A 21,011-nucleotide genomic window follows, 5' to 3' on the forward strand; every position below is an offset into this window, starting at 1 on the left:
CCAGGTTCTGTAACTTCTCAATCAGGATGGTGGGAATGATGGTATTAAATGCTGAGCTATAGTTGATGAACAGCATCCTGACACAGGTGCCGGTGTTGTCCAGGTGGTCAAAGGCCGTGTGGAGAGCCATTGAGATTGCATCTGCCGTTGACCTGTTGTGGTGACAGGCAAATTGCAAAGAGTCCAGGCCCTTGCTGAGGCAGGAGTTCAGTCTAGTCGTGACCGACCTCTCAAAGCACTTCATCACTGTAGATGTGAGTGCTACCAGGTGATAGTCATTAAGGCAGCTCACATTATTCTTCTTAGTCACTTGTATAATTGTTGCCTTTTTGAAGTAAGTTGCAAAAATATCCTTGAATATTCCCACCAGTTGGTTGGCACAGGTTTTCAGAGTCTTAGCAGATACTCCATTCGGACCTTCTGCCTTGCGAGGGTTCACCCTCTTTAAAGACAGCCTAACATCAGCCTCTGAGACAGAGATCACAGGGTCATCAGGTGCAGCAGAGATCTTCACAGCTGTAGTTATATTCTCCCTTTTAAAGTGGGCATAGAAGGCGTTGGGTTCATCTGGTAGTGAAGCATCACTGCCATTCATGCTATTGGGTTTTGCTTTGTAGGAAGTAACGTCTTGCAAACCCTGCCAGAGTTGGCGTACATCGATGTCGCCTCCAACCTCATTCGAAATTCTCTCTTCACCCTTGAAACAGCACTCCACAAATCATACCTGGTTTTCTGGTACAGATCTGGGTCACCAGACTTGGATGCCACAGATCTAGCCTTCAGCAGATGACATACCTCCTGGTTCATCCACGGTTTTTGGTTTGGGAACATACAATAAATCTTTGTAGGCACACACTCATCCACACAGGTTTTAACGATGTCGGTAACAACTGCAGCATACTCATCTAGGTTCAAAGATAAATCACTGAATACTGATTCAAAGCAGTACTGTAAGCGCTCCTGTGCTTCCCTTGTCCATACCTTCTTGGTCCTCACTAGTGGTGCTGCAGTCTTCAGTCTCTGCCTATACTCAGGGAGTAGAAGTACACCTTGTTCCGGAGGAACATTGTTTCGTATGGCAGAATGCATGTGTATGCATGTGTATCATCAAGACCTATAAAGCTACAGATTAACTGCAGGCAAATAGGATTAGTGCAGAAGTATCTGATATTGCAAAAGACCATAAGACATAGAAACATAGAAAATAGGTGCAGGAGTAGTCCAATCGGCCCTTCGAGCCTGCACCACCATTCAGTATGATCATGGCTTATCATCCAACTCAGAACCCTGTACCTGCCTTCCCTCCATACCCCCTGATCCCTTTAGCCACAAGGGCCATATCTAACTCCCTCTTAAATAGAGCCAATGAACTGGCCTCAACTGTTTCCTGTGGCAGGGAATTCCATAGATTCACCACTCTTTATGTGAAGAAGTTTTTCCTCATCTCGGTCCTAAAAGGCTTCCCCTTTATCCTCAAGCTGTGACCCCTCGTTCTGGACTTCCCCAACATCAGGAACAATCTTCCTGCATCTAGCCTGTCCAATCCCTTTAGGATTTTATATGTTTCAATAAGATCCCCCCTCAATCTTCTAAATTCCAACGAGTATAAGCCTAGTCGATCCAGTCTTTCATCATATGAAAGTCCTGCCATCCTAGGAATCAATCTGGTGAACCTTCTTTGTACTTCCTCTATGGCAAGGATGTCTTTCCTCAGATTAAGGTACCAAAACTACACACAATACTCCAGGTGTGGTCTCACCAAGGCCTTGTACAACTGCAGTAGTACCTCCCTGCTCCTGTACTCGAATCCTCTTGCTATGAATGCCAGCATACCATTCGCCTTTTTCACCGCCTGCTGTACCTGCATGCCCACTTTCAATGACTGGTGTATAATGACACCCAGGTCTCGTTGCACCTCCCCTTTTCCTAATCGGCCACCATTCAGATAATAATCTGTTTTCCTGTTCTTGCCACCAAAGTGGATAACCTCACATTTATCCACATTAAATTGCATCTGCCATGAATTTGCCCACTCACCTAACCTATCCAAGTCACCCTGCATCCTCTTAGCATCCTCCTCACAGTTAACACTGCCGCGTAGCTTCGTGTCATCCGCAAACTTGGAGATGCTGCATTTAATTCCCTCATCTAAGTCATTAATATATATTGTAAACAACTGCAGCCCCAGCACTGAGCCTTGCGGTACCCCACTAGTCACTGCCTGCCATTCTGAAAAGGTCCCATTTATTCCCACTCTTTGCTTCCTGTCTGCCAACCAATTCACTATCCACATCAATACCTTACCCCCAATACCCTGTGCTTTAAGTTTGCACACTAATCTCCTGTGTGGGACCTTGTCAAAAGCCTTTTGAAAATCCAAATATACCACATCCACTGGTTCTCCCCTATCCACTCTACTAGTTACATCCTCAAGAAATTCTATGAGATTCATCAGACATGATTTTCCTTTCATGCTGACTTTGTCCGATGATTTCACCGCTTTCCAAATGTGCTGTTATCACATCTTTGATAACTGACTCTAGCATTTTCCCCACCACCGATGTTAGGCTAACCGGTCTATAATTCCCCAGTTTCTCTCTCCCTCCTTTTTTAAAAAGTGGGGTTACATTAGCCACTCTCCAATCCTCAGGAACTAGTCCAGAATCTAAAGAGTTTTGAAAAATTATCACTAATGCATCCACTATTTCTTGGGCTACTTCCTTAAGCACTCTGGGATGCAGACCATCTGGCCCTGGGGATTTATCTGCCTTTAATCCAATTTACCTAACACCACTTCCCTACTAACATGTATTTCCCTCAGTTCCTCCATCTCACTGGACCCTCTGTCCCCTACTATTTCCAGAAGATTATTTATGTCCTCCCTAGTGAAGACAGAACCAAAGTAGTTATTCAATTGGTCTGCCATGTCCTTGCTCCCCATAATCAATTCACCTGTTTCTGTCTGTATAGGAATAGGAATAAGGCATAGGAATTAGGCCATTTTGCCCATCAAGCCTACTCTGCCATTCTATTAAGGTTGATTTATTATATCTCTCAATGCATTCTCCTGCCTTCTCTCCATAGCCTTTGACTACAGTCCAGACTAAACAAGAACCTATCAACCTTTGCTATAAATATACTCCATGACTTGGCCTTCACAGCCATCTGTGGCAATGAATTCTGTAGATTCTCCACCGTATGGCTAAAAAAATGCATCATCTCTGTTCAAAATGAATGTCAATCTACTCTGAGGTGGTGCCCTCTGTTCCTAGATTCCCTCACTATATGAAACATCCTCTCCACATCCACTGTGGATATATCTTTCAATATTCAATAGCTTTCCATGAGATCAATCTTTTAAATCCCAGCAAGTACAGCTGTTACCCTTTTCATTCCTGGAATCATTCTCGTAAGCTTTCTCTGGACCTTCTCCAATGTCAGCATATCTTTTCTTAGATAAGGGGCCCAAAACTGACAACAATACTCCAAGTACAGTCTGACCAATGCCTTACAAAGCCTCACCAACGCATTCTTGTTTTTATATTCTAGTCCTCTCAAAATGAATACCAACATTGCATTTGCCTTCCTTACTAAAGCTAATCTTGAGTGACTCCCAAAGTCCCTTTGCACCTCTGAATTTTCTCCTTATTTCGAAAATGGTCTATGCCTAGATTGCTTCTACCTAAGTGCATGACCATGCATTTCTCTACACTGTATTCCATCTGCCACTTGTTTGTCTATTCTCCCAAACTGTCTAAGTACTCCTACAGACTCCATATTACCTCAATACTACTTGCTCCTCCAATTATTTTAATATCATCTGCAAGCCTGGCCACAAAGCATCATATCATCCAAATCGTTGACATATAATATGAAAAGAAGCAATCCCAATACTAACCTCTGCAGAACACCAATAGTCACCAGCAGCCAACCAGAATAGGTCTCTTTTATTCTCACTCCTTGCCCACTGCCAATCAGGTAATTTTCTATTCATGCTAGTATCTTTCCAGTAATCAGGGAGGCAGAGGGGGTAGAATTCCAACAGATTTGTCAGGCAAGATTTACCCTTAAGGAAACCATGCTGACTTTGGTCTACTTTATTTTGTGTCCCTAAGTACCCCCCAAACCTCATCTTTAATTATGGACTCCAACATCTTCCCAGCCACTGAGGTCAAGCAAGTTGATCCATAATTTCCTTTCGTCTGCCTCTCTCCCTTCTCAAAGACTGCAATGACATTTGCAATTTTCCAGTCCTTCGTAATCATGCTAGAATCTATTAACTCTTCCACAATCCCTTCAGCTAACTCTTTCAGAACCCTGGGATGTAGTCCATCTGGTCCAGGTGACTGCTCTACTTTCAGATCTTTCAGCTTCCCAAGTATCTTCTTTTTAGCAATTGCACTTTTACCCTCATATTCTCAAATTTCTGGCATGCTGCTAGTATCTTCCACAGTGAAGAATGATGTACAATACTTACTAAGTTCATCTGTCATTTCTTTGTCCCCCATTATTACCCCTCCAGTGTCATTATCCAGTGGTCTGATATCCACTCTCAGCTCCCTTTTAATTTTTAAATATCTGAAAAAAAACTTTTGGTATCCTCTTTTACATTTTTGACCAGCTTACCTTCAGATTTTATCTCTTCTCTCTTTATGGCTCTTTGGTTGTCTTCTATTAGTTTTTAAAAGCTTCCCAATCTTCTAACTTTCCTTAATTTTTGCTATATTTTTGTCCTCACTTTTGCTTTTATGCTTCCTTTGACTTCCCTTGTCAGCTTTGGTTGCCTCATCCTTCTTTTAGAATATATTTTCATCTTTGGGATGTATCTGTCCCACACCTTCTAAATTGCCTGCAGAAACTCCAGCCATTGCTGTTCTGCCATCATCCCACGTGGTGTCCCCTTCCAATGAACTTTGGCCAACTTTTCTCTCTGTACTTCCTTTCACTGCACTGTAATACTGATGCACCAGATTTTATCTTCCTCTTAAGAGTGAATTCTATCATGTTATGATTACTGCCTCCTTAGGGTCCCTTTACCTTAAGCTCCAGAATCAAACCTGGTTCAATACACCCAATCCAGAACTGCCTTTACCCTAGTGGGCTCAATCACAAGCTGTTCTAAAGGTCATCCTGTAGGCATTCAATAAATTCCCTTCTCTTGGGATCCAGCACCAACTTGATTTTCCCAATCTACCTTCATATTGAAATCCCACATGACTATTGTAACATTTCCCTTATTACATGCTCCTGTTGTAATTTATATTGTGCATTCTGGCTACTGTTCAGAGGCCAGGATATAACTCCTATCAGGGTCTTTTAACCCTTGCAAGTTCTTTACCCACAAGGATTCTACATCTTCTGATCCTATGTCACCTCTTTCTAGGGATAATAATTTCATTTTTTACCAACAGAGCCATCCACCCCCTCTGCCTACCTAATTGTCCTTTCAGTTCAATGTGTATCTTTGGATGTTAAGCTCACAATTATGATCTTCTTTCAGCCATTTCTTGGTGTTGACCACAATGTCATATCCACCAGTCTCTAACTGCGCTACAAGATCATCTATCTTATTCCATATCCCCAGTGCATTCAAAAGTAACTTCAGTCCTGTATTCATCACCTTTTTTGATTTTGCCCTCATTAACACTTTAATTCATCCCACTGATGGCAATTTTCCCTATCATCTTCCTGTCCTTCTTCACAGTCTCACTACCCACTGTATCCAGTTGTATGTCAACTACCCCATTCTCAGCCCTATCAGTCCAGTTCTCACCCCCCAACAAATTAGTTTAAACCTCCCCAACAATTCTAGGAAAACAGCCCACAAGGATATTAGGTCCCCTTGGGTTCAGGTGTACCATGCCCTTTTTGTACAGATCATACCTTCCCCAGAAGAGCTTGCAATAATCCAGAAATCTGAAATTGTACCTCCTGCACCATTCCCTCAGCCTCCCATCCATCTGTACTACCATCTTTTTCCCTCCCCGACTAGCACATGACACTAGGAGCAAAACAGAAATTACTACCTTGGAGGTTCTGTTCTTCAGACTTTTCCCCAACTCCCTAAACTCCATGCACAAGACCTCTTTCCCACAACTGCTGACTGCTCACTCTCCTTCCTGAGAATCTTCTGCAGCCTCTCTGAGGCATCCTAAACACTAGCACCTGGGAGGCAACACACTATCAATGATCATTGGTTAACTGGATCAACAAGTTTGTGGATGACACCAAGATTGAGGGTGTAGTGGACAGTCAGGAAAGCTATCATGGCTTGCAGAGGGATCTGCATCAGCTGGAAAAATGGGCTGAAAAATGGCAGATGGAATTTAATGCAGACAAGTATGAAGTTTTGAACTTCAGTAGGACCAATCAGGATAGGTCTTACACAGGGCACTGAGGAGTGTGGTAGAACAAAGGGATTATGGAATACAGGTACATAATTCATTGAAAGTGGTGTCACAGGTAGACAGGGTTGTAAAGAAAGCTTTTAGCATATTGCCCTTCATAGATCAATGTACTGGACAGAATCCCACTAACTATCAAATCTTCTATCACTATCACTCTGCCTGACTTTACCCTTCCCAGCTGAGCCTCAAAGCTGACCACTGGGATGCTGCTGCTGTGCTCTGATAGGTTCTCCAGCAGTATTTTAAAAGGGGTATACTTGATGCTGATAGGAATAACCACAGGGAAACTCTGCACTGACGGTTTACTTCCCTTACTTCTTTTGGTGGTCACCCACCGACGATCTACATTACAGTCTGGTGTAACCACCTCAGCAAAAGTCGCATCTATGAGGTTTGATTCTGAGTACATCCAACTCTAGTTCCTTGACTTTGTCAGTCAAGAGTTGAAGTTGGGTGCGCTTCCTGCAGATGTAGTTATCACGGAAACCCTACATCTAACAGGAGGAGCATTCTACTGCCTGAACTACCATCTTGCCTACCTATACTTGGTATATCGCCAACTTCTCAAGTTTAAGATCTAGCCTGTGGGTGTTGAGCTGAAACCTGGCCACTCTAACAGTGTCCACTCCAACAAAGGCCGCTCCGCTTACATCCTGCCTTTTATATTGGCCCCTACTGAGTGCCTAAGAGAGAGTTATGATTGCAGCCCACTGTTAAGTTCCAAAAGGGCCTGAGGTCTTTTCAACCTCACACTGCCTCACCAACGAATGCATGGACATGATGAACCAAAGATCCTGTATCTGTTATGTATTCCATTTTTGAGGAATTAATATATTATTTAAAAATTATGTAAACCTTTAAGGCAAAACCAGAAAAATGTGGCTTGGCAAAGGCTATCAGGGGAAGTCAAAGTAAGTATTGGATGAAAGGAAAAGGTTTATAATGTTTCCAAAATGAGTAAGCCTGAGGATAAACAGAGTTCAGAATTCAGCAAAGGAAGACCAAGACATTGATAAGGAAAGATAAAGGTGGAATAAAAGAGTAGCCTAACCAGGAACACAAGTACAGACTGTAAAAACTTCTATATATTTATAAAATAGAAATTATTAGTTAAAATCAATATGGGTCTTTTGCAGAATGAGATAGCTGAAGTTATAGTAGAGAATAAGGAACAGGCACAGATGGAAACTACTCCAGAAATAATGTAAAACTACAGATCCATAAACTCATGAACATTACTTTGTTATTCTTTTATTTTGCACAATTTATGTCTTTGCACTGTACTGCTGCAGCAAAGCAACTAATTTCACATCATATGTCAGTGATAATAAATCAGATTCTGATAAATGGCTAGGACCTGTATCCAAGGATTTTGAAAGGAATGGTGCATGCCCCTGACAAAATTTATAGAATTCTGCCCTGGATTCCATAAATTCTAGACAGATCACATAAATTGGAAAGTAGCAAATGTAACTCTACTGTTTAATAAAAAAGAGTAAAATAGATCAATTAGCATGACATCAGTTGTAGAAATAAAAATGATAGAATTTATTATGAAGGAAAGGAGGTACAACACTTAGAAAATAGTGAACGAGACAGAGTTAATGTGGATCTATTAAAGGGAAATCATGTTTGATAAATCTGTTGGGATATTTTGAGGTTTAAACTACATAAGAGTAGTTTAAACTACATTAGAATACATAAGAGTAAACCAGTAGAAAGCCTTTGATAAGGTTATATATTAGAGTTCACGAAATTGGGGCTAATATTCTTATGTGGATTGATGAGCAGTTCTTGTATGAACATTTAGATGGAGACGGAACATAAAGATTTTTACTCCTCATGTATGTGTAGGATGTAAGAAATAAAGTCAATTCAATTCAATTAGGTATCTTTGACCTCAAAATTTCACTGCTTCTCTTTCAACAGATGATGCCTTATCTGTTAAGTGTTTCCAGAAATAAAAACAAAAATTGCTGATTATTAGCACCTGCAGTACAGTTTATGTGAAATGATATTTTGAAAATCATATGAAAAATTGTGAGATCATACACACTGGTAGTAAAAAGGTGAAGTTTGTTTTAAGTGGTGTGGGATTGAAAATTTTGCAGTGTTCAGGAGCATTAGAATGGATTTTTGCAAACAGGTATGCACAGCGTACAAATAATAATTCAAGATTTAAGGAGAGAAAGGCTTGTGCCAAAGCGTATAATACACTGTCATTGTTATCTGTCAAAGCTGAATATTACAATACAAACAGTTCAAGAGATTATCCTCATTCCAACAGAAGTTCATGCAATGCTTTAATCATTTAATCTTCACTGACCAGCCATGCTACATTTCTTGAGACTTGTATTTCATGTTTTGGGAAACAAATATGTGACTCTGATAACTCCACATTACAACAGAGAAGCTTAGCATTGAATCAGAAGTAATGCTTTGTATGAGAGATCAGTTTCCATGTAACAAATACAATAAATTATCATAGCTAGAGAGAAGGTTCTTGGGAAACTAAAAGGACTGAAGGTAGATAAGTCAGATGTTATACACTTCAGAGTTCTGAAAGAGGTGGCTGATGAGATCATGGAGGCATAACTAATGATCTTTTAAGAATCACTAGATTCTGGAATGGTTCCAGAAGACTGGAACTTTGCAAATGCCACTCTACTCTTCAAGAAGGAAAACAAGGGGCCAGTTAGTCTGACCTTAATGGCTGGGGAAGATGTTGGAGTCGATCTTTAAGGATGAAGTCTTAAGGTACTTGGAGGCACATAATAAAATAGGCCATAGTCAGCATGGTTTCCTCAAGGGAAAATCTTGCTGACAAATCTGTTGTAATTCTTTGAAGAAATAACAAGCAGAATAGGCAAAGGTGAATCAGTTGATGTTGTGTACTTGGATTTTCAAAAGGCCTTTGACAAGGTGCCACACATGAGGCTGCTTAACAAGCCACAGGAAAGATTCTAGCATGAATAAAGCAGTGGCTGATTAGCAGGGGTCAAAGAGCGAAAATAAAGGGAGCCTTTTCTCGTTGACTGCCAATGAGTAGTGGTGTTCTACAGGGGTCTGTGTTGGGACTGAATCTTTTTATGTTATATGTCAATGGTTTGGATGATGGAATTGATGGCTTTGTTGCAAAGTTTGCAGATGATATGAAGATAGGTGGAGGGGCAAGGAGTTTTGAGGAAGTAGAGAGGCTACAGAAGGACAGATTACAAGAATGGGCAAAGAAATGGCAGATGGAATACAGTGTCAGGAAGTGTATGCACTTTGATAGAAGAAATGAAAGGGTTGACTATTTTCTAAATGGAGAGAAAATACATAAAACTGAGGCATAAAAAGACTTGGGAGCCCTTGTGCAGGATTCCCTACAGGTTAATTTGCAGGTTGAGTCTGTGTTTGCATTTGTTTCAAAAGGACTAGAATATAGAAGGAAGGATGTAATATTGAGACTTTATAAAGCACTGCTAAGTCCTCACTTGGAGTATTGTAAGCAGTTTTGAGACGCTTTATCTTAGAAAGGATGTACTGAAACTGGAGTGTGTTCAAAGAGGTTTACAAAAGTGATTCTAGGATTCACTGGCTTCTCAAATGAACAGCACTTGATGGCTCTGGGCCTAAATTCACTGGAATTCAGAAGAATGGTGAAAGGCCTTGACAGAGTGGATATGGAGAGGATGTTTCCAATGGTGCGAGAGTCTAAGACCAGAGAACACAGCCTTAGAATAAAGGAGCATCCTTTTAGAACGGAGATGAGGAGGAACTTCTTTAGCCAGACAGTGGTGAATCTGTGGAATTCTTTGCCACAGGCAGCTGTGGAAGCCAAGTCATTATGTATATTTATGGCAGATGTTGACAGATTCTTGATTGGTCAGGGCATGAAGAGATATGGGGGGTAGGTAGGAGATTGGGGCTGAGAGAAAAATTGGATCGGCCATGATGAAATGGCGGAGCAGACACGATAGGCGAAATGACCTAATTCTGCTCCTATATCTTATCGTCTGATGGTCTAAATCAATTACCTACCTATAACTGATTGATTGAATCTGCTGGTTGGAATATCTGAGAAGGAATCCAATGCCTCTGTTGCCCTATAGGAAAAAAACAGATAGATTCACACTTTAAAATGAATCCTGTCAAGAGCAATTTATAATGTCAACTTTCATCTTTAGCATCCCAATTGGAATGGGGCTGTTAAGATGAAGAAATCTTTTCATATTAAGGCTGATTTGGTTTATATTAATACCAGATTTGGGAAAGATTGTTGAAAGTACCATTTGAAATAAAGGGATTTTTTTTTTGCCAGTAAAATAGAGACAAAGTTGTCCACCATATTATTGTAGCTATTGGGTATTTACAAGAGCAAATCTCCACCATACCCAATGAAAGATGATAGGAAGAAAATATAGCTGCAGGAGTAATGCCTTTAAAAGAACCTTAGAAACCCATAACCAAAAACTTCATTGATGCTGAACCCAATATAGCAGGTAATGTGCACAGATATATTCTGCTCTAAAAGCCCACCATCAGCTCTCTTCAAAATGTCATGATGAGACATTCACCCTTCATTTTTGCTACAGGATTGTATTGTGCATTTGAGGCATATTTTCTACTTTTTTTCTAGCAACTGGGCACATTCTGCACAGTGAATCCTACAGTTGGTACTTTCAGGTGCTTGGCAGCCAGACAAACAGTCCTTGCATGTGGATTCTTAATGATATCCTAGAAGCACATTTTTCTCATTGTTGTACATGAGGTAAGGAATAAGCAATTAGAAATTATCTCTGAATCTTTTCATTTCCTTTAAAAAGATTATGTAAATGACTCATAATTGCCCAGAAGAATCCATAAATGTCAACTAATTAAATAAGTACTTTTTCAGTGTCGATGGAATTTTAATCACTACTTTCAAGACAATTTTGTCTTCTGAATAATTTCCTACAACAGTGCTTAGAATAATACTATCCCCAAGCAGCTGAAATATTTAGAAAGGGCATACTTTCTCCCCAAAGAATTCAGTGAATCAGGTTAATTTCCCTAACAGGAAGACTTTTATTGTGCACTTATCGACCAATATTCTCAAAGTACATTGCACATTAAGGCCAAGGACAGTCAGATTCACCAACCTAACATTATTGTTGCAGTTACCACGATTAACATCAATTTGCTCATATTAATCCAGTAATTGTAATCTTCTTTTAATTATTCCATATATTTTCAAAGTTTTATATGCTCAGGAGTTGGGAACAAAGAGGTATTATACATCATAAAGTCAGGCTGATGCATCAGTAAAGATCTCAATGAGAGCTCTCTGATGGACCAATCAGCATTAAATTACCTTGTGGAGCTTCAATGCGTAAGGACCTGCACAGGCGAGATAAACTTTCATTTTTATTAACTACATGTTAACTGGTGAGACACAGGCCTACGAAAAATGTAGGGGGTACAAAGTAGCAATTATACAACTTATGATTTTCATATTCTTTGTTAGCTTCAGAATAGTTTTTAAAGTGGCTTTATCAGTCATTAGGAATGAATGAATTTTCATGCCTTATTTCTTTCATTCAAGCATACCTGGGTGCAATTGAAAAATGCAAAAGGTAGAGTAGGCTTTATAGCCCCTCGAGCCTTCTCCAGCATTTAAAAATATCAAGGCTACATCTTGTCCACTTTCCCATCTAAATCTACCAGTGTCAAGAAATCTATCAATGTCAATTGTCAACCTTTACCATATTTAACAATTCAGCATCCACAGCCACCTATGATTGGGAATTCCCAAGATTCAATACACAATAAGTAAAGAATATTTCCTCATGGTCCTAAATGACTGACTCTGTATCCAAACACTACAGCTCCTAGTACTAGATACCTCAGCCAGAGGAAGCTGATTCTCACTGTCTACTACTCAATTCCTCTCAAAATTATTACGTTTCAGAGAAAACACCTCTCCTTCTCCTGAACTTCAAACTGCATAGTCTAATTGTTCTGCAGAGGGCAAACCCCTTATCCCAGGAATCAATCTGATGAATCCATACTGCACTGTCTCTGAGAGGTAACCTTGGTAATACTACACATAGCACTAACAAAACCCTGCAAAAATAGTAAGCAGATTTACTTTGTCTGCACTTCAAGCCTATTGTGATAAAAACCAAAATTTCATTTACTCTTTCTTGTGCACTTGTTATAACAACAGCCTAACTTTATAAACCAGCAGAACACGATCGCAACATTTACATGTTTCTCATCATTTCAACAATATTCTGTTTTCTATTAGGCTATCAAAATGAATAGTTTTTATATGTTGGTCTATCTGTCCCTATCATACTTAATTATTAAACATATGTTTAACCAATGGCAGTGTCTTTTCATTTTGCTTTCAGCTAACTTTGTATTGTCAACAAGCTTACACATTTCCTATGGCTAAGTTATTAATATGCAAACTAAACAGCTAAAGACCAAATATTGATAACTATAGCACTCCAGAGAAGCAGCCTGCTAACCTGAAATCAACCTGATTTTTCCTTATGTTTTCAGTTTTATCGTACCAAATCCCACCTGGGCCTCTGTACCTCCCTCTGTGATTGGAACCTTGACTTCCTAACCGGAAGACCACAGACTGTGCAGATTGGTGATAACATATCCTCTTCTCTGACGCTCAACACTGGCGCACCTTAGGGGTGCGTGCTTAGCCCACTGCTCTACTCTCTGTATACACATGACTGTGTGGCTAGGCATAGCTCAAATACCATATACAAATTTGCTGATGATGCAACCATTGTTGGTAGAATCTCAGGTGGCGTACAGGAGTGAGATAATGCCAACCAGTGGAGTGGTGCCGCAGCAACAACCTGGCACTCAACATCAGTAAGACGAAAGAGCTGATTGTGGACTTCAGGAAGGCTAAAATGAAGGAACACATACCAATCCTCATAGAGGGTTCAGAAGTGGAGGGAGTGAGCAGCTTCAAGTTCCTGGGTGTCAAGATCTCTGAGGATCTAACCTGATCCCAACATATTGATGTAGTCATAAAGGCGGCAAGACAGCGGCTATACTTTATTAGGAGTTTGAAGCGATTTGGCATGTCAACAAATACACTCACGATGATGACGACGTCAACTCAGACCTGAGAGGCCAGTGTCGGGCATTTTCATGCCTTACAAGGCACAGTTCAGGAGGCTGTGTGGGGCGCCACTCCTCGCACAGACATTTCGCGGTATTACTTTACAAGGCCGAGTTGCGAGCTCGACATCAACCCGGTGCAGATGGAGAGCGCACATGGGGGCGATCTGTCACTGGATCGAACTTGGGAACCTCCGTTCTCAAGCCCAGCACTGATCTCACTGTGCCACCAGCCGACCCCAAATACACTCAGAAACTTCCATAGTTGTACCTTGGAGAGTATTCTGACAGGCTGCATCACTGTCTGGTATGGAGGGGCTACTGCACAGGGCCAAAAGAAGCTGCAGAAGGTTGTAAATCTAGTCAGCTCCATCTTGGGCACTAGCCCACAAAGCACCCAGGACATCTTTAGGGAGTGGTGTCTCAGAAAGGCAGCGTCCATTATTAAAGACCTCCAGCACCAGGGCATACCCTTTTCTCACTGTTACCATCAGGTAGGAGGTACAGAAGCCTGAAGGCACACACTCAGCGATTCAGGAACAGCTTCTTCCCCTCTGCCATCCAATTCCTAAATGGACTTTGAATCTTTGGACACTACCTCACTTTTTTTTAATATACAGTATTTCTGTTTTTGCACATTTTTAATAATCTATTCAATATATGTTATTGATTTACTTGTTTATTTATTATGTTTTATTTTATTTGTTATTTTTTTTGTCTCTCTGCTAGATTACGTATTGCAGTGAACTGCTGCTGCTAAGTTAACAAATTTCACGTCACATGTCGATGATAATAAACCTGATTCTGATTTTGACATTACTTTTTTGACAAGGTCCCACACAGGAGATTAGTGTGCAAACTTAAAGCACATGGTATTGGGGGTAAGGTATTGATGTGGATAGAGAATTGGTTAGCAGACAGGAAGCAAAGAGTGGGAATAAACGGGACCTTTTCAGAATGGCAGGCAGTGACTAGTCGGGTACCGCAAGGCTCAGTGCTGGGACCCCAGTTGTTTACAATATATATTAATGACTTGGATGAGGGAATTAAACGCAGCATCTCCAAGTTTGTGGATGACACGAAGCTGGGCGGCAGTGTTAGCTGTGAGGAGGATGCTAAGAGGATGCAGGGTGACTTGGATAGGTTGGGTGAGTGAGCAAATTCATGGCAAATGCAATTTAATGTGGATAAATGTGAAGTTATCCACTTTGGTGGCAAAAATAGGAAAACAGATTATTATCTGAATGGTGGCCGATTAGGAAAAGGGGAGGTGCAACGAGACCTGGGTGTCATTATACACCAGTCATTGAAAGTGGGCATGCAGGTACAGCAGGCGGTGAAAAAGGCGAATGGTATGCTGGCATTTATAGCGAGAGGATTCGAGTACAGGAGCAGGGAGGTACTACTGCTGTTGTACAAGGCCTTGGTGAGACCACACCTGGAGTATTGTGTGCAGTTTTGGTCCCCTAATCTGAGGAAAGACATCCTTGCCATAGAGGGAGTACAAAGAAGGTTCACCAGATTGATTCCTGGGATGGCAGGACTTTCATATGAAGAAAGACTGGATGAACTAGGCTTGTACTCGTTGGAATTTAGAAGATTGAGGGGGGATCTGATTGAAACGTATAAAATCCTAAAGGGATTGGACAGGCTAGATGCAGAAAGATTGTCCCCGATGTTGGGGAAGTCCAGAACGAGGGGTCACAGTTTGAGGATAAGGGGGAAGCCTTTTAGGACTGAGATTAGGAAAAACTTCTTCACACAGAGACTGGTGAATCTGTGGAATTCTCTGCCACAGGAAACAGTTGAGGCCAGTTCATTGGCTATATTTAAGAGGGAGTTAGATATGGCCCTTGTGGCTACGGGGATCAGGGGGTATGGGGGGAAGGCTGGTGCAGGTTTCTGAGTTGGATGATCAGCCACGATCATAATAAATGGCGGTGCAGGCTCGAAGGGCCGAATGGCCTACTCCTGCACCTATTTACTATGTTTCTATGTTTAATAACATTTCATTTGGCATCCTATCAACTGTCTTTTGAAAGTTCAGGAATACTACATCCATTGGTTCCTATCCTAGTTACCTCCCCAAAAACTCTCTTATACCTTTCATCAAAACTGCATTGTCATTTCCAAATTACATGATTACTTTCTAAGTAGCTTATTACAAAATTCCTAATTTTGAATTATATATTACCCAATAACATGTCCAGCCAACTAATCAATAACTTCCTATTCTCTCTCTTTTTCACCTCTCTTGAGGAACAGCATCACATTTGCTATTGTCCAATCATCTAATACTGTTCCAGAATATAGGGATTTTTGGAAGATCATCACAAAGGCATCCATTATCTATACACTAACTCTTAGAGAGATTAGATTGCAGGCTGCAAGGCAGAAATTTGTTGATTATTGTTCTCCTTATTTTTGTCCATCACTTCTCGTATGTGATTAATCACCACACACCTTTAGCATTAGACAGAAATAAAGTGTGCAATCTTAAAGGCAGATTTTTCATTTTAATTGTACCTAATTTCCTGATGCAATGAAAATATATAATGAAGTATAATAGTTGGCAAGCTACTTACATTTGATTTCCAATGTTGAAACCTGGCAGAATCTCTTGGAGGCACAAAGACAAATACCAGGATTTTGGTGACTGAAAAAGCGTAGATAGATTTCTTTGCAAAGTTTAGTAAGTTTTGATTTTAGAATTAAACTTAGTTTGAAACATTTATAATTTCTTTCATTGTATTAACTAGTGATTAGAAAAATTGCCTTGCAGGGAAGGTTCAGAGTTAATTTGGCGGTGACTAGAGTAGTTAGGAGGAAATTACAGTCATCTGGGGCTGTCTCTGACCTTCGAAATTATTATGTGTAGCAAGTCCCTGGTAAAAAAAAAGGTAATATTCCAGCTATTAATTAACATAACAAGAACAGTTTAATCAATTGTTTATAATTTAGAACATCCACTGGGCCAGACTCAGAGCAGTCAATGTCTTTCAAAGGAGATTGATGATCAAGCACAACGAAGAGCACACAAAAAGCATTCCAGAAAAAAAGAGAGTTATTGGTCATTTATTAATAGCAAGGTGGTCAGAGTGGACAAGAATATGTAATCATAGCAAGGTGAGCCAAAGATGACTTTGTGGCTAGAAAATTAGAAAGATCAAAACTTCTGCGACTGACCAAATTTACCCATATATGAGGAGGGAGGGAGTTTCATAAATCAAACTAATACACTTATGGCTTACAATGAGAGTAGGCTGCCTAGAGATCAGTGGGGATTCTGTTTGGAAAACAGTTCACCATGGGTGGGGGGGGGGCGAACTAGGTGGGCTTTGATCAGCAGCTTAACAGTTAGGGTTGGAGGATACCTGGTTGAGAAGAATGCTATTGAGGGAAATGACAGCTAGTGGGTTTGTGCTGTTCTTGGTAAGGGGTTCAGTACTGAGGTCTGGATCAGTAGATTACTGGGAATAGAAACAGGCAGGAAAATTATGTGGATGGTCAGCGTAGGGCTTGGTTGAGGGTAAAAACATCAGAGAGAGGAGGGGTGGGAAACACTTTGGGCAGCAGAAAGAGGAGCATTTATCATCAGACACTAGGCAATGAGCGGAGAAGGGTAGTGGTGGTGCTTTCGTGCTATGTTGTCTTACACAGGCAGCGGCAGATCGAGAGGTCGTCTCCATTGCAAAGTAGATGGAGGGGAAGGCAGTAAAATGCTGCCGCCACCACCAAGCAACACTCAGCCAACCCTTGCGAGATGAGGAATCTGCTAATGACTTGCAATAAAAGGAAGCATGGCTCAGTTTCCAACAGCTTTTATAGACAACGGACAATAGGTGCAGGAGTAGGCTATTCGGCCCTTCGAGCCAGCACCGCCATTCTCCGTGATCATGGCTGATCATCCACAATCAGTACCCCATTCCTGCCTTCTCCCCATATCCCTTGACTCCACTATCTTTAAGAGCTCTATCTAACTCTTTCTTGAAAGCATCCAGAGAATTGGCCTCCACTGCCTTCTGAGGCAGAGCATTCCACAGATCCACAACTCTCTGGGTGAAAAAGTTTTTCCTCAACTCCGTTCTAAATGGCCTACCCCTTATTCTTAAACTGTGCCCTCTGGTTCCGGACTCACCCAACATCGGGAACATGTTTCCTGCCTCTAGTGTGTCCAATCCCTTAATAATCTTATATGAGGAGAGGAGAAGATGGCGGCGCGACGCAGCGCGCAGCGGCCACTCCGGTAATTAATATCTGTTATCTGTCAAGTAGGGTACCGTGCACAATCCTGATTTGATGGAGACAGACGTGAGAGTGCGGAGGAACATCTGGTGAAACTTCTGAAATACCTGTTTCACTGCCGCTGCTACTGTGTGATCCAGAATCTCCGGAGGGGAAGGCCCCAAATCCTTGGGTTTGCTTGTTGCGCAGCAACCGGGGCGGGGTCGAAGCACTCGGCAGAGATGGTGCTCGGTGTCGGAGGCTCGAAGTTTTTAGATGGACTCAGAGATGGCTGTGGTTGGGTGCTTCCAGGGTGCTGTATCGGCAACTTTGCAGCGCTGGAGGTTCATGGCAGGGAGAGTTTCTCCCTTCTACCATCTGCGTGAGATGATGGGCTATGGGAACTTTGAGACTTTTTTTTTTTACCGTACCCATGGTCTGCTCTTCATCAAATTACGGTATTGCTTTGTACTGTTGTAACTGTATGTTATAATTATGTGGTTTTTGTCAGTTTTAGCCTTGGTCTGTCCTGTGTTTCTGTGATATCATACTGGAGGAACATTGTATCATTTCTTAATGCATGCATTTCTAAATGATAATAAATGAGGACTGAGTGTCCTCATAATCTAATCTAATAATCTAATCTAATGTTTCAATCAGATTCCCTCTCATCCTTCTAAATTCCAGTGTATACAAGCCCAGTCGCTCCAATCTTTCAACATATGACAGTCCCGCCATCCCAGGAATTACCTCGTGAACCTACACTGCGCTCCCTCAATAGCAGGAATGTCCGTCCTCAAATTTGGAGACCAAAACTGTACACAATACTCCAGGTGTGGTCTCACCAGGGCCCTGTACAACTGCAGAAGGACCTCTTTGCTCCTATACTCAACTCTCCTTGTTATGAAGGCCAACATGCCATTAGCTTTCTTCACTGCCTGCTGTACCAGCATGCTTACTTTCAGTAACCGATGAACAAGGACACCTAGATCTCATTGTACTTCCCCTTTTCCTAACTTGACGCCATTCAAACAGTAATCTGCCTTCCTGTTCTTGCCACCAAAGTGGATAACCTCACATTTATCCACATTAAACTGCATCTGCCCACTCACCCAACCTGTCCAAGTCACCCTGCATTCTCATAACATCCTCCTCACATTTCACACTGCCACCCAGCTTTTTGTCATCTGAAAATTTGCTAATGTTACTTTTAATCTCTTCATTTAAATCATTAATGTATATTGTAAATAGCTGTGGTCCCAGCACCCAGCCTTGTGGTACCCCACTAGTCACTGCCTGCCATTCTGAAAAGGACCCGGTAACTCTTTGTTTCCTGTCTGCCAACCAATCTTCTATCCATGTCAGTACCCTAACCCCAATACCACGTGCTCCAATTTTGCCCACTAATCTCCTGTGGGACCTTATCAAAGGCTTTCTGAAAGACCAGGTACACTACATCCACTGGCTCTCCCTTATCCATTTTCATAGTTACATCCTCAAAAAATTCCAGAAGATTAGTCAAGCACGATTTCCCCTTTGGACCGATCCTGTTACTGCTATCCAAAGGTGCCGCTACTTCATCTTTTATAATTGACTCCAGCATCTTCCCCACCACTAATGTCAGGCTAACTGGTCTGTAATTCCCTGTTTTCTCTCTCCCTCCTTTCTTAAAACGTGGGATAACATTAGCTACCCTCCAATCCATAGGAATTGATCTTGAATCTATAGAACATTAGAAAATGATTACCAATGCATCCACAATTTCTAGGGCCACCTCCTTAAGTACCCTGGGATGCAGACCATCAGGCCCTGGGGATTTATCAGCCTTCAGTCCCATCAGTCTATCCAACACCATCTTATGACTAATGTGTATTTCCTTCAGTTCCTTCATTACCCTAGGTCCTCTGGCCACTATTACATCTGGGAGATTGTTTGTCTACCCTAGTGAAGACAGATCCAAAATACCTGTTCAACTCGTCTGCCATTTCTTTGTTCTCCATAATAAATTCACCCGTTTCTGTCTTCAAGGGCCCAACTTTGGTCTTAACTAATTTTTTCCTCTTCACATACCTAAAGAAGCTTTTACTATCTTCCTGTTTACATCCTTTTGTGGGGGGGGGGGGGAGGGGGGCCTGGATAGCTGTGCCATTACAGTGGAAGAAAGAGCTAAGCATGACCAGCAGTTTCTTAGCATTAAACCTACTGGTGGAACGATTACTGGTGATCAGGCGCGAAATTTCTTCCTTCAGTCCGGATTGCCTCCATCTGTTCTTACAGAGATATGGGTTCTGACTGACATGACTAATGACAGAAAGATGGATCAAATGGAGTTCTCTATAGCCATGAAATTGATCAAGATAAAACTACAGGGTCATCAGCTTCCCTCATCACTGCCTCCCATCATGAAACAAGCACCAATGGCTGCTCCAACAACACCAGCATTTGGTAAGCCAATGTTCCAGCTTTGTCCTCCATGGGTTCAGTAGCACCTTTGTCAATGGCGCCCATGCCAGTTGTGGGGATATCACCACTACTGGTATCTTCTGTTCTGTTCTTCTGTATAATCTTATCATATGATGGAGCAATTTCTGGGTAGTTATTTTTTGCTCATGTATGTTTCATTTGAAGAAAAGGATGTTTAGTCACTAACCATTAAAAATTATACATTCTCACTGAAAAACAGCAATAAATTTTATTTATTTATTTAGAGATGCAGCATGATAACAGGCCATTCTGGCCCAATGAGCTCACGCCACCCAATTACACATATGTGACCAATTAACCTACTAGCCCCTATGTCTTTGGACAGTGGGAGGAAACTGGAGATCCATGCAGTCACTGGGAGAACACAGAAACTCCTTCCAGCCAACAGTAGTGATTTAACTCCAGTCCCTGGCAGTGTAATAGCATTACCCTAACACCACACTCGGACCACATCACGGCCAATATTAAATTTCTCAGCCTTAACATTACGCACCTGTGAACGTAGTGTTTACATCCTTCATTTACTAATGTGAAATTTATATTTTATGTTATCTAGAGCAGTAACCAGTTATAAATAATCAATTTAATACACTTGTTAAAATAGCAAACACTATATTTAATAGGATTGTGTTAACTATTCTTCCATTAATATTTTGATTGCAATGTGACAGGTACCCATAATATTTTCATCATAAGTCTGGTTGTGATGAGACAGCTTATAATTGTGACAAATGGTATCAGGTAAGTTACCAACAAGGAATAGCATTGGTTACCCAA

General features: G+C 41.3%; 1 protein-coding gene across 12 annotated transcripts in view; it reads right to left on the minus strand.

Moving 5' to 3' along the window:
• Nucleotides 1–21,011, minus strand: part of LOC140201202 (CAP-Gly domain-containing linker protein 4) — a 339,984-nt gene that overhangs the window by 56,152 nt on the left and 262,821 nt on the right. For 11 of the 12 annotated variants that reach the window (XM_072264916.1, XM_072264923.1, XM_072264920.1 and 8 more), the window contains one exon: nucleotides 10,434–10,498. The exons of the other annotated variant lie outside the window; for it this stretch is intronic. In XM_072264916.1, the coding sequence (XP_072121017.1) occupies nucleotides 10,434–10,498 (65 nt within the window). The remainder of the gene's footprint in view (nucleotides 1–10,433; nucleotides 10,499–21,011) is intronic. 12 annotated transcript variants of the gene reach the window in all.

Source organism: Mobula birostris, chromosome 8 (genome assembly GCF_030028105.1).
Source record: "Mobula birostris isolate sMobBir1 chromosome 8, sMobBir1.hap1, whole genome shotgun sequence".
Lineage (NCBI taxonomy): Eukaryota > Metazoa > Chordata > Chondrichthyes > Myliobatiformes > Myliobatidae > Mobula > Mobula birostris.